At 39.1% G+C, this 14196-nt stretch overlaps 1 protein-coding gene across 2 annotated transcripts in view; it reads left to right on the top strand.

The window, feature by feature from the left end:
- The first annotated feature begins 11951 nt into the window (after window positions 1-11951).
- Window positions 11952-14196, top strand: part of tp63 (tumor protein p63) — a 31643-nt gene continuing 29398 nt past the window's right edge. For both annotated transcript variants that reach the window (XM_062395269.1, XM_062395268.1), the window contains exon 1: window positions 11952-12019. In XM_062395269.1, coding sequence (XP_062251253.1) covers window positions 11967-12019 — 53 coding nt within the window. In that variant the 5' untranslated portion in view covers window positions 11952-11966. The remainder of the gene's footprint in view (window positions 12020-14196) is intronic.

Here is a 14196-nt window from a genome sequence, read left to right as displayed (position 1 = left end):
CTACAATTTCACCAGATGTCCGCCGTTGCTAACCTTCAGTAGACATGTGCTGGCCACCTCCTGGATGTACTTTACATGCACAGTAAATATTTTCTCAACATGAAGCTTGTAGTAGGCGCAAACCAGAATTTGTTTGTCACGGCTCACATGGCCGGAGCTTTCAAGGGGACATGATTTATATTCACATCCTCCTGACACTGTGCTCCACAGGCACATTGAAAACCGCACAGAGATGAAATTAAAAGATATATATTTGTAATCAAAAAGCACAGTTTGAAAAAAAATTCAAGCAAATTTATTATAATTACTTTAAAAAGAGTAGAATAAAAGATTAAAAGGATAAATCGTAATGAAGAACTTAAGAATTACATCGAAGGAGTCAAATTAAGAAAATAAAGAACCTTAAAATGTGTAAATAGTCATATGAAAATAGTATAAAATGCGATGATGGTACAACCTTAGATATTGTAAAAAATCTTAAGAGGCACTTGAAAAATATTTCCATCTGGATGATGAACCTAGAGTGAATTAATCATCTCCTCTCAGTCTCTCAGAGCTTTGTAGTAAGGTCTTTGTGAGCTCGTCCTTTAAGGTTTTTAGTTTTCAACTTTAATGTTACAGTACACTGCCCTCACAGTGTTGTTTTAGTAGTGGAAACTCCCATGGTACTTGTGCTCAGCACCGAGCAGCAGATAGACAAAGTAGATAATAGATTGTAAACAGCAGGATATCAAGCATGTCAAAATATTTCCTCAGGAGTTGGGGGAGACCAAAATCGGAGCCAAAAAAGAGTGAATACTGAAGTCGCAGTGGTTAACAGCATGCAAACCTTGCTCCTTTGTGAATACACAACCATTTCCATATCAACTTAAAAGGGGATGTGTTGCCTGTTTTATCTTTCTAAACCTAACCCAAGGGATACTTAGGTAGCAAAGGTAGTGGAGTAGAAGAATAAAATAGCATTGAATTTACTGTACTTAAACACAGTACTTGAGTAAATATATTAAGTTACTTTCCACCCCTGCAGCCAACGCTGACGGGTGCAATGACTGTGTGTGGACACAGTTTACATTTCTGAAGTCCTTCGTCGGCCACAAGGTGCCACCAACATGGCTGTGGCATTTCCTGTTGTGCCACAGTGTATCCACCACAGTGTATCCAGTTCTGACTGCATATTGGTCACAGACTCTCCCCGGTCACTTCAGCGTGAACTGAACCAAGCCCAAAATGACTTCAGTTACAACCCCGCGCTTCCTGGCATTGCTGAAATCTATTCAACCCCTTTTAAAATTGTTTTGATAAGTGGAATAGTGTGGTGTTTTGAAAGGCCTCACATGGTGAAAGACAAGCTTCTTTTCTTTGTGCCATGACTCTGTATGACTAATACTGACAGAGGCAGGAGAGGTGTGATGACGACTCAGTGTATGCGTGTGTGTGAGTTTATGTGTGTGTATGTGTGTGTGTGTGCATGTGTGTGTGTGTGTGTGTGTATGCAGCATTCTATGGCCGTGCCTTCACAGAATCATCTTACAGTAAGTTTGGCACTTGAGATATTTGTTCGAGTTCACTCCACGGCTGATCTCTTTTCAATTCCTCACTATCAGCAAAGTCCACCTGAGGGTGTGTGTGAGTGTGTGTATGTGTGTTGCAACTCACCCCGGTAACTTGGCTGTGGCGGGATGGGGTGGGGCTGAAAAGGAGTACTTTAGAATTTGCAGATTACATGGAAATGTTGTCATCACATTTTCCACAGCAAAAATTGGTGGATTCTGGGATTTTCTAACGAACAATGTGTAACTTGCAGCACCTAAAGAGCCCTGGACACTTGTTTAAACTCACCACCAACAGGATGGGTTTGCTTGAAGAGTGAAAGTGCAGAGATTTGTCATCAGGTGGGATGTTTTCAGTCTGGCAAGCGAGAGTGGCACAGATCTTTTGGGATCACTTAACTTAGCTGTTTATGAGCGACTGTCAGGATTGCGCATATTTCAAATGCTTTATGAGCCTTATGCAAAAGTAAAGGGCCATGCTGTAGGAACGGAGTGAGGAGATACTGAGGGCAGGAGCTGAGTGAGATCCACTGGCCCCTGAGGCTCAACAAACCTGTCCTGCTACCTTATCCGCCAGCCTGCTGTAGTCTTAAGAACAGATATGTTTTTCAGACTTGTTATTTTCCTTCTTGGTTATTGTTGACTTCTGGTATTACAAAGCCAAAACAAAAACACAAGGCAGCTCCAGTGTGCCTCATACAGGCATAGCAACACATTTCAAGCTTAACACTCCTCCACACTGAACTAATTATTCTGTCGTGATAAAGTGTGGTTGTGATTGTTATTTTTGGCAATGCAGTATATGGTCGTCTGCGTGGTGAACATTTTCCCAGGAATTTCCATTGGTGAAGTTGACTCAAGTTTGAGATTTGTTGTCGTCATTGTTACGCATAAAGAGGACAGCTGCCTTTTGCATTTTTCCCTGAGCTCACTTATTTGTTTGCAGCAACTAAATATGCAGAACACAGACACAAAGACTGAGACTGTTAGAGAAACGTGTCTACTGGCAACAGATTCCGTTGGTTTGAGAGATCCGTTGTCCTTTGTTGGAACAGTGTGTCGTAGGTGGAAAAGGTGAGGAGCAGGTAAAGAGCCTTGCACAAGTGGTTGGGTGAGGGGGGCAGAGCATGGCAGGGGATGATATGTGGATCCAAACAAGGAGCTGTGGACATAGATCCAAATAGGTTACAGGTAACAAGGCAAACTGGCTTACACACCTGGAGCTGGAGGACAGGGAAATTCAGGATTAGATCCATGTAATAAATTACTTGAAGACTAAAACTTTACTATGAAGGGTTGAATAGTAGACTGAACAATCTGATGGAGTCTGGAGGAGTTACCTGGTGTCTAAATGCTGCAGCATTCGTCGTAACATTTAGACCTTTTGTCCCCATCATGTGTCAACAGATTAAGATCCCCACAACATGAGTAATAAGTTGATCACACCCACACACACGCACGCACACACACCCACACACACACAGCAGTGAGTGAGACAGTCACAAACCAGAGGGAAAACAAAGGAGAAAGAACCTGGAGACGGAGGGAGGAGGAGTCTGACATGACAGCTCTATATTCTCTACTGTTATAAATGATCGTCAGCTCAGTCACGACTCATGTTATGTTACTGCCTTAAAATCTTCTCAAAATAATTCACAATCAGGATGTGTCTGCTTTGCTATTAACATATAAACAGAATTTGTATAGGTTTAATTTGATATGATTAATTATAATAACTTGAATTTATATAGCGCCTTGCATGAGACTCAAGGACGCTTTACATGGGTCTCTACTGACAAGCTAGTACTGAACTATTAATGTTTTTATCCAATTATTTATTGTCAGCACTAATATAATGAATATAACTGGTGCTGCTTAATTGCTGCAGTTGTTATTAATATCATAATTACATTTAAGTGTCACTGTTATGATTGGCATCAAAACAACCAGTCTTACTGTTCACAGTTGCACAACCGTTTCTGCAATCTCTCTCTCTCTCTCTCTCTCTCTCTCTCTCTCTCTCTCTCTCTCTCTCTCTCTCTCTCCCCTCTTCCACCACCTCTCCTGTCTCTCCCATTTCTCTCCTCTCACCCTAGCCAATCGGTCTAGGCAGATGGCCGCCCACATTGACTCTGGTTCTGTTGCCGATTACTTGTTGAAAGGGAGTTTTTTCTCTGAACGGTGTCTCGACCTGACTGTGCAAAGTTTTAAACACTGATGCTTTATTTTACTCAGAGTGAAGTTCATTCCGTGATTGCTTGGCATAGTAAGAGGGTGAACCAGCTACAGTTACTATGAACTGAACAAACTTAACTCTTAAATTTGTACATTAAGCTAGAGACAACATTTGGTTAGCTCAGTATAGCGTGAAGAGTACTTTAAGCTAACTTTAAGCAACCAAAGGGAAAGTTCCATCTCTAAAGGAAATTAGCATGGTATGCTTTGTTTCTTAAATATTAATGAAAGTGTAAGAGAAGGGAAAGAATGTCATGTTCTCATTTTACAAAAAGGGTACAATACTTAATTTTAAGTGTTAAGTATTTACTTAAGCTGCTTTCAGCCATGCATGTAAGTGGGAGGGCTGTTTATGAGAGTGAAAATGTTTGTCAGTTGCTCCAGATATTTTACGGATCTTTTCTTCCTATGGCAAAAATGAGCAGAAAATGTTGAGAACATGTGACAGACAAACCTGGAAGAATACAATTATCTCAGGGTAAAAAAGGGGAAGTGTATGCCGACAAGATGCAGAAGAAGATGTCAATTTGGAAAAACCACAAGATTCCAGATCAGGGGTCGACAAAATCACAGCAACAACAGCAGAACTTATATATCAAGGACTAACACTTGTAAACTCAACCCAGAGGCCGACCATCAGTTTCAAGAAATCCAATTTAAAGCTAAAAGGATACCACCAAACTCAAGACAGTATCTCTAGTTTCGGATCAAGATTAGTTGATTGTAGATTTGACTGGAGATCTTGCTGGAAAATGAGGTTAATGACCTTCTGAAGGTGTCTGAACTCAGTGTCAGTGCTGAGCCAAGTGTTACCCAGAGAATCTGCCAAGTGACTCATTCTCCACTTTGGTTATGTGATGTAAAGCAAGAGGTTGACACGGACACCGTCCGTTAACATATACCATTAACAAACTTACTAGTGGTGCAGATCCGCTCTACGTGACCGCATCTGTATCCCCAAACTTCACATCACCTGCTGTGAAAACCTTTTTGAAGCACTGGCATGATTAGGCTTTGGATGGAGACATCATGTACGGCTATAGTAAGAGTAAGATGAGTAGAGTGGAAGTGGCCTTCATCGTGTTGCCATGTCTGCTTCACACCTAAACACATGTACAATCACTAACGGAGATTGACGTGTGACATCATCCTGCTGGAACATGGTCTTCTACAAACATTCTCATCCTGCTGCCTCCTGCTGTCATGGATCATCTTTCATGTGTGGTCATAGACATCTAAATTCTCTCAGCCTATCAATTAGCAAAAAGGATTACATGGGTCCTCACTTGAGCTGACGTCAACTCGGGTATGTAAAACATAAGCATGAAAACCTAATAAAAATCAAGGTCATTGTCGAGTGGTGAGGGTCGTCATGCTGCTTTACTGACAGTGACTCATCAACGGAATTCAACAGTGAAATCAGCTCCAATAAAACGAGGCCAGGCATCATTTACTCTCATGAATTGAGGCTTAAGTGAACACAACATTTGTTTTGTTTTTTGAATGAGAAAATGAATACAGCTTAGACAATGCCCTACTTATTGTATGTGGTATTCATTTATATATTTCTGGCAACGTGATGCACACAATGTGCAGCATGTCGAGCTTGTAATTGTTTGATGGCTTTGGTATTTTACAGATGAACTATATCTATCTACTCATCAAAGACCCAAAGAAATGCCTCTGAAATATCCACTTTCATTCAAGCGTCCCGGGACATCTACAGCATGTTTTATTTTTAAAATGTATCCAGTGACAAAGACCACTTCAACCCCTTGCTTAGATTACAGGCGGACGGGTGTAAGCTCATGGATGGAGGGTAATGTGTCTTTGAGCTGCCCCCAGGCATCATTATGTTCTACGTGTACATGCTTTTTAATAGGTTGAGGGGCAGACCAATCACACTTGTCAACCTGTTGCCAGGAGACCGGCGGTGTGGTTTGCTAAACACCGGTCCACAACTTTTACATCATGGACTATATTTCTGAAAGTTAGAATATGAAAGATTGTGTTACTTCACAGAAGTGCTGAAGCAGGTCCCGGGAACACCTGCTCTTTCAGTGTAAATATCATCACCCTCGCTCCCAGTGTCCGAACGATTTCCTCACTCAATGCCTGTGGATGGGATAAACCTCATCTAATCCCAATGTATCATCTGCAAGAAATGAGTCTTTAGGTAGGGGAACCTGTAGTAGTGAGAGTTTTAAAGTAGGCATCAAGTGATTTAACATTGATAACAGTTCAATTATATTTTTGTTGTTTTTGTTGTAATCTGATGCACACATCAATTAAGACCAATTGAACATCACATTCAGCCTTTTATTCATGTAGTTGTGTAGTAATTAGTTCTTGTGTAAGGGAACAGTGCATGTGTTTCACTTCATTGCCCCACTTTGATGGTGAAGCCATATTGCACCATGCTAATACTGCACCATGAGTGAAGTTGACTGGCATCAAAAGACAGCTTTAGTGCAGGATTAGCTGTGATTGATGGTTTGTGGTTCACAGGTTGTCTGTCTCTCAGATGTGAAGCTGGTTCGTGATAGAGGATTTTATCTTGTTTACCAAAACCTTCTCCACTGTCCGTTAAGGGATTCTGTCTGAAAAACAAAAGCAATCCAGTTGTACTGGTTTGAACCGAAGCAGGTTTTTAATCACACGCTCATGTTTTTTTTTGTCTGTAGTTCCTCACGTGCCTGCTGGTTTTCCAGATCTATAAACTGTACACAATGTTTTGCATGTGGAATCATGGTCCTGTAAAATCCTCTGATAATTTTCAGCTAATGTTTAGATATTGTAAAGGACAAATAATTACCTTTATTTCTTTGAAATAAAATTAAGCCAAATTGTTTTATATTTACCATAGATTCAGTATAGACCAATATGCATAGAGGGCTGCTTCTAGAGCTAAAATTAGGATATTAATCACATTTGAATAATGTTTCCCCTCACCAGTTCAACATTTTAATACACCTAAGACATTGGGAAATTATGGGCACTTCCAGTATAATGGCACCTCCATCATTATGCTGAATATTTTAATGTAGGAGTAAACAACTGATAGATTAATCAATACGATTTATAAGGTGCAGCCTCTAGTCAGAACACTCTGGTCTCATTTTCCAGAAAAAACAGGCAGTTGTTTTCAAACTTTAATAAACAGAATTTGCATCACCTTATTGAACAAAGTGGAACATTTAGCAGTTGAGGACTCTAAGAAGATTCCATCTGGACTTGGTGTTGACCACATGGTACAAAATAAGTGAGAAATTGAAAATAATCTTGTGATGTTTTCCAGAAAACTCACTGTTCACTACCTGTTGAGTTCAAACAGCACAGACATGAAGTAACTATAGAGTACCATTAGCAGCTAAAGATTCAGATTTTTTTGTCTTTCATCACAGCAGGAAAGACTGAAGACAGTCTGTGTTTACCTTATGTTTTAAAATATGAAGGCAACCTGAGTAAAAATGTCATTGGTTTGTCTTGTTTGACCATAAATAATTGCATTTCTCTAAAGGATATCTTTAGAAACAGCATCTGTGAGACTATGGAGTCACGGTAACAATTTGTTTGTCAACTTGTTTTGTCTGTAACAACTTTTTCAAATTATCTTCGCACTGTGTTTTCAGCTTGTGTAAGTAGACAAAAAATACATTCAAGTTGCTTTAATGTGGAAACATCTTTTGTGTTCAATTTGCTGTTACAATGTTTTTGTTTTTTAAAATGCGTTCTTTGAAATCTATTTTAAAATGTATGATTACCCTTTCTTTCATCTGCCAGTTCCAGCGTAATTAATTATTACTCTGCTGGTAAGCAAAAACAAATCTGTTCTCAACCGAAGCGAGTTATACTGGCTGTATCATCCAACTCTGGCTCACTGCCTTTTAACTGCTGCAGGCAAGATAGATTTTCCCAACGTGACAACGACCTGATCTCTGGTGTAAAAGTCACTGTGACAAAAGACACACAAAAAAGTGTTGAATCATATCGTGGGAAAGCATCAATAATTGTCTGGGAGTCTGAATATTACCGCAAATAATGATTCAGTAAGTGAAAATACAGGTTTTGCTGGTCACATAGGTGAGCTTGTGCAAGTTTGCGGCTTTATAACTTCAGTGCTGTTATGGTAGTCCGGGACTGGTTGTATGAGACTACAAATATTCCATGCTCCAGGAACTGAATATACTATGGCTGATAACATTCAAAAAAATGTTTTGATTTATTTTATGTTTTATATATTCTTGATAATTTGCATAATGTTCCCATGTACTTCCCGTGACATATTGTCAGTTAAAATAGAGGTTTCCCTATAGGGACTTTATGAACAATGCTAAGTTGCTGGGCAGTTTAGAGCATAGTCTGTAAATTATCACCTCTCAGACTCCGCACCGGACACTGGTAGTTTTGACTCATCTGGATTTCCCCTGCATTAGTCACCAACTGGAATATATACACACAGATGCACACAAGTATGCCCACATAACCCCCTCGCAGTGTGAGAGTGATTGGCCACAGTGTGGTGTGTATGACTGACACTGTTAATACAGCTCTTCGCAGTGCAGCAAACACTGAGGCTACTTCATCAGCTGCTCCGCCAACTGCTCTTTGGCATCTCGTATGTAAACTCTTGACATTAATAAGGCTGTGTGATTGGGGCCACATAATGCCGTCAGGACAACGCACGCACCAAAATCAATTAGGGAGATATTGCACTGTACACCCAAACAGGCTGGCTGCCATCTATGGATTTGTATCATATATACAATTGCAGATTAAAGTAAGCCTAGCCCTCTCTAATTAGAGCCTTGTTTGAATAAGAATCGCATTTGACATATGTGCACTGCTTCTGACGACTGTACCAGACATGTCACTGACGTAGCTGTCAACTCATAAACACACATATATCTCAAGTGAAGTAATAGGGTTCGATGACTGGTTCCCAACGACTGAGCCTCTGAGTAATTAATGATGTAAGGGTTTCGGATGACATGGTAAATATCAGCTTTAATGACACATTGAGGACACTTTGTCCTTGTTATGATAGGAGGTGCATGGATGTAGTCAAAGCTACATGTTAATAAACAACACAATAATCACCCTGAGGTTTTACAAGAGAGTTTTTTACTGTCGTTGTGATTATGCAGTTTGTGGTTGATCTGTATTTTCAGCGGGGGACTTTTTTTAACTGTGCAAGTTGATTAACAACAACTGGTATTTACAGCAGTGACCTTGTAGAATAGTTGCTTGGAGATAGACAGACAGGCACAGTGCAATGGTGCTATTCCGTGCACAGGGTGACAGCAGTGGTATCTTCTTCAGCAACCTGTTTATCTTTATCCACCAACCAACTTTCCTCAGATATAATTATTTAAAAATTGCACAGAAAACAGTAGACTTTTGATAAATAACAACACTTGTGTGTTAATTAAATCATATCGGTTATCTAAATAATGGTCTAAATAATCCAAAAATATTCCACAATGTTACTCAGATTTTATAGAAAGTTTGATTTTCGAAAGTATTTTTTTGCATTGCTAATCTCAACCAAATTATTCACATTTCATTTTTTTCAACGATTATATTTTTATGCTTCCAGCATGGCTTTAGATGTGAAAATGTAAGTATGCAGCTCAATCCAGGCAAGAATATCAAAACAGTTAGAATTGTGCTCCCAGCACCACTATGAGGTTGGCATTTATTTTGTTTCCCCAGAAATGTATTGACAACTGATCATTGATACGTTCATTAATGTGTTCATCAATCTTCTCAGGAGTAAATATAACAACTTAAGTTAAAAGTTAGAATAGAAATGACTTTTCATCTTATGCCATCTTGTCATTTGTCCAATACTTAATAGCTGAGCTAGTTAGCATGCTAACAATAAACTATTATCCGTGTGGAGGCTGCACGTTTGTAGGACTTGAAGGACTAAGAGAAAGAAGCCATGGCTTCTGTTGACCAAGTCCATGAAGGCAAAGACAAAATGAAATGGTTTGGACTACGGAGGATTTACTAATTTACAAATGCAGCCTCTGAAGGAATGGGCCACATTAAATGTTCATTGCTGAACATTGTAGTATTGACATTGTGAGCAAAGCAGCTGGTATTTGTACAATATAAATGAATAAAATATGAAAGATATCAGTCATCATAATGAACCTACTGAGAATTATCCTGCCACGCCCTTCAGCTTTACAGAGCTTTGGTGAGTTCCAGCTCATTGTTTAACTGTCGGGCCCACGGATGTAATGATTCAGTTCCCTCCATTCTGAATACGTTCTCAGCCAGAGCAGAAAACTGTGTTCAACTAGACAGCTCTGAAAACTCAATGTACGATACCTGCTCAGACACAGTTGGCAACTTGCTGATGAACACATAGGAGAGCTTTAAGCAGGTGAAAACCAATAACTGAGCTAAAATACTATAATAATTGGATTTACAACTGTTTGTTATCTAAACCTCCAGGCCATGGTATCTACAGGAGTTGAACATGTGTAAGTAGGCTGCACCTGCTTTTGTTTCTTTTGTCCAAATGCTTCTTCAGCTCTGAAATATAAGGTAGACCAGCATGCCCAGCTAATCTACAACTCCTGATGGTGATTCTTGTGCTTCTGCTGACCTTACACAGCAATGAAATGACTAATAATTGTTATTTTGATAGTAAGACATTAGATCAAAGCACTACCATGGATACTTACAGCCTCAGAGGGCTACTAGCTTTTCACTAGACTGAAGCATGAAGTTCATTAACATACCACCATGCTCACATCTTTAAAAATATGATGTTCATCTGAGTGTTATAATAATGTTCATTATGAGTCAGTTAGCTAGGTGTGGAATTTCTAAGGTGAATGTTTCGTTTTTAAATCAGCAGATGTGTAATTACAGAGTCACCTCACCGGGTTGACTCACCATATGCATGTCTGCTGTATCAGTGCTGTTCCTCATACTGTAGGTGCATAGCAGACGACCAGAGGAGAGAGGGGCTGTATGTCTTTATTAAAAGTACAAGAGAGCAGCTTAGAGGTTTGTGTTCCCTGGATACACCACATCTATTTATTATCATTCCCCCCGCTGTGACCTTACCTTTTATTTTAGCATGCTGATTCATCTGCTGTGCATCTCTGCAAACCACACAACACCTCTAGGTTTACAGTGTCACACTACTTGGTTGAGAGGGATGTGGTACGATATCTGTGTATGCTTAATTAAGAATTCTTATGGGCTACTATTAAGGATTGCCAAAACGAACCATTTTTTGTATGGTCTCTATTTATGTCATTAGGATATAGATGATATAGGATGTCATTTTCTTCTTGCACTCAGTCGGTGGCCATCTTTGCATTTGTCATCCTCCACTAAAATCTCTCTTCTCTCACTAGTTATTCTAGATTTCTCAGTAGACATCTGAGCTCCTGCTATGAGAGTATGTTTCACTTCCTTCAAATCTAAAACTTGGGTGATTTCTATTGTTTCCCCGATTGAATCGTGTGTTTTTGCTGAATCGGCACAGAAGCAACAATCGCTGTCATTTAGAAAGTATCTGTGGTCAAAGTCTACATGATGAAAGCCACCAGGACCTTAGTGACAGGCATGACGCAACACTCATGCCCACATACCCCGAAAACCACTTGGGAGTCTAAGGGGAAATATCAGAACTGGCCTGAGAAACACATGCATTATGGCAGGGGGTGAGCTTTTCAGGATTGTGGCTAGCCATGATTATGTGTGTGTGTGTGTGTGTGTGTGTGTGTGTGTGTGTGTGTGTGTGTGTGTGTGTGTGTGTGTGTGTGTGTTGGTGGGGAGGGGTCGCGGGGTGCAGGGTCAAATGTAGTTGCTTGATATCTATATCCTAGCAACTGCGAGTGAGTGATATCTTGCACGACTGCAGGAGGGGATTGGTCCGAGAGCCAGCACAAGCTCCTCCTACTTGTTGGGTAGCTTTAAGAAAAAATACCTAAATTCAAATCATCCCTCAAACTTTCTCCACTCTGCACTGTACCCTCTGGCACTTTAATCCATGCCTGTTTGTTTATGTTTTTTTTATTTATTTCTAATTTTGTTTTCTTCTTAATTTATATTTATTAGCACAGCTCATGTACAGTCGTTGATACATGTGACTGTCTAAGCAGCTGAGCGTTTCGAAGATTTCAGCAAAGTGATGTTTGGCATGACAACATGAATTCACCTTACACAGCTGTGCAGTATTCTCCAGAGTTTCCCTTGTATCGGTAAGTACATACACATTGTTTAAACTGATGACTCCCGGTGTTGTTTTTAACATATATTACGTGGTATTGTACAGAATATAAATATATTATATATGACATATATTGAATGGATTTAACATGCGGTATATGGGAGTGTTTAATTTAGTTTTACATGTATCATTATTCTTTTTGAATGGAATTCTAAACATAGAAGTATCAGAACATTGAATGATTTATTGACATGTGTGGGAATCTCCCTGGTTTGTGTTGGACCTGAGCTGCCATTCAGACCGATAATGTCTGGAGGTCCAAAGTGACACGAGAACAGTTGTGTCTGCGTGATCCTCAGCTGCTGCTCCATCCTAATATATATTTATAAGTGTGTCACAGTTAGGGCAACAATGCTTTTGTGAAAGTAAGAAGAGCCGAAGTGGCTGACCGATTATGAGGCATCCAATGGTTTTCCTTACTGTAAAGGACTTCTGATCATTTCAAATGCTGTAATTCAGGTGCACATGCTTCTAACTCAGAGTGACAGATGATGGACCTTTAGCCTTTAATACGCATTAAATTCTACTGAAGCATTAAACTGAAATCAAAACCCATGATGATAACGTGATTTTCTACAACACTGCTATTGAAACACAATAAACACTAAGCATAAATCGAACAAGTGGTCTTTCAAATACATCTCATCAGAATAAAATCGATCTGTGACAAATCAAACTGATGATTAGTAAATCAAATAGAAAAGAAAAGGGAAACCCCAGTATCTAAACTAAAAGCAATATCTATCTATCTATCTATCTATCTATCTATCTATCTATCTATCTATCTATCTATCTATCTATCTATCTATCTATCTATCTATCTATCTATCTATGTATCTATCTATCTATCTATCTATCTATCTATCAAAGTATCTATCTATCTATCTATCTATCTATCTATCTATCTATCTATCTATCTATCTATCTATCTATCTATCTATCTATCTATCTATCTATCTATCTATCTATGTATCTATCTATCTATCTATCTATCTATCTATCTATCAAAGTATCTATCTATCTATCTATCTATCTATCTATCTATCTATCTATCTATCTATCTATCTATCTATCTATCTATCTATCTATCTGTCTATCTATCCATCTGTCTATCTGTCTATTTAATATCAATCTTTCATCTTTATCTCAAACATTATTTGTTCAGTATGAATTAACTCTGACACAGTGATGTATTCACACTCTCCACTCCGTCTTCACTGCAGATCATTATTCGTTATCATTAGTGCATTAGTTCTCTGACACTTGCAAAGCTGACATCCATGTTAACTCTTTGCCTTTAAATTATATTATGTTTGTACTTTAAAAGCATCTTACTTCTCTATTTGCGCTCTACATTTACTTATATTAATCAGTGCAGTATTCACCATGAATCGCTGGCTGATCAATATAGCTGCTAACAAACCGTAGTGTGTTGTTTCCATCCTGCTGGTTTTCTTAGTTATGAGTCGTAATTTCATGTTTTATGGGTTAATGCATTATGAAACAGTGGTACAGTATAATTTGTATTTCTGCAAGTACATTAGGAGAATTAAGCAATATTTAATTTGCCATGCACTGAGCTATCACATACAGTAGTTGTAGTTGTGTTGGACTTTAGTGTGTTTTAAAGTTATTGCTGCTTCAAGTTTTGTGCTCCGATAAAACAATGTCAGGTTTTCGTGGCTCACAATGATGAGATTATTGGAGCTTGATAACTACATTGTGACAAGTTTACACAATATTATGGCGTGTATTTGGGCGGTCAGGCCTAGGGGGTAGAGTGGGCGTTCTCAAACATGAAGGTTGCCGGTTCAATCCCCACTCTTCCCCATTTGCATGCCGAAGTGTCCTTGGCAAGATACTGAACCCCTAAATGGCCTCTCATAAATGTTGAGTGTACTAAAAATGTAAGTTGCTTAGGACAAAAAATCGTCAGCTAAATGACATGAAATGTATGCTTGTTTCAGATTAAATCAAGAGGAGCTTTACTCTGTTTTTGTACAAGAAAAGTTGAAGTTGTCTTAGTTTTTTATGGTGTTGCCAGCTTTCAGTGTCAACACATGTTCTTTGGTTCGCTAATTCTATCCCCCTCCCATGTTTTCATTGCATTCTAAACCTTAAAGGAATGTGTGCCTGTCCTTTTGCCTC

Source organism: Platichthys flesus, chromosome 9, assembly GCF_949316205.1.
Source record: "Platichthys flesus chromosome 9, fPlaFle2.1, whole genome shotgun sequence".
NCBI lineage: Eukaryota > Metazoa > Chordata > Actinopteri > Pleuronectiformes > Pleuronectidae > Platichthys > Platichthys flesus.
Note: the sequence above shows the minus strand (reverse complement) of the source record. Positions and strands in the feature narration are given on the sequence as shown.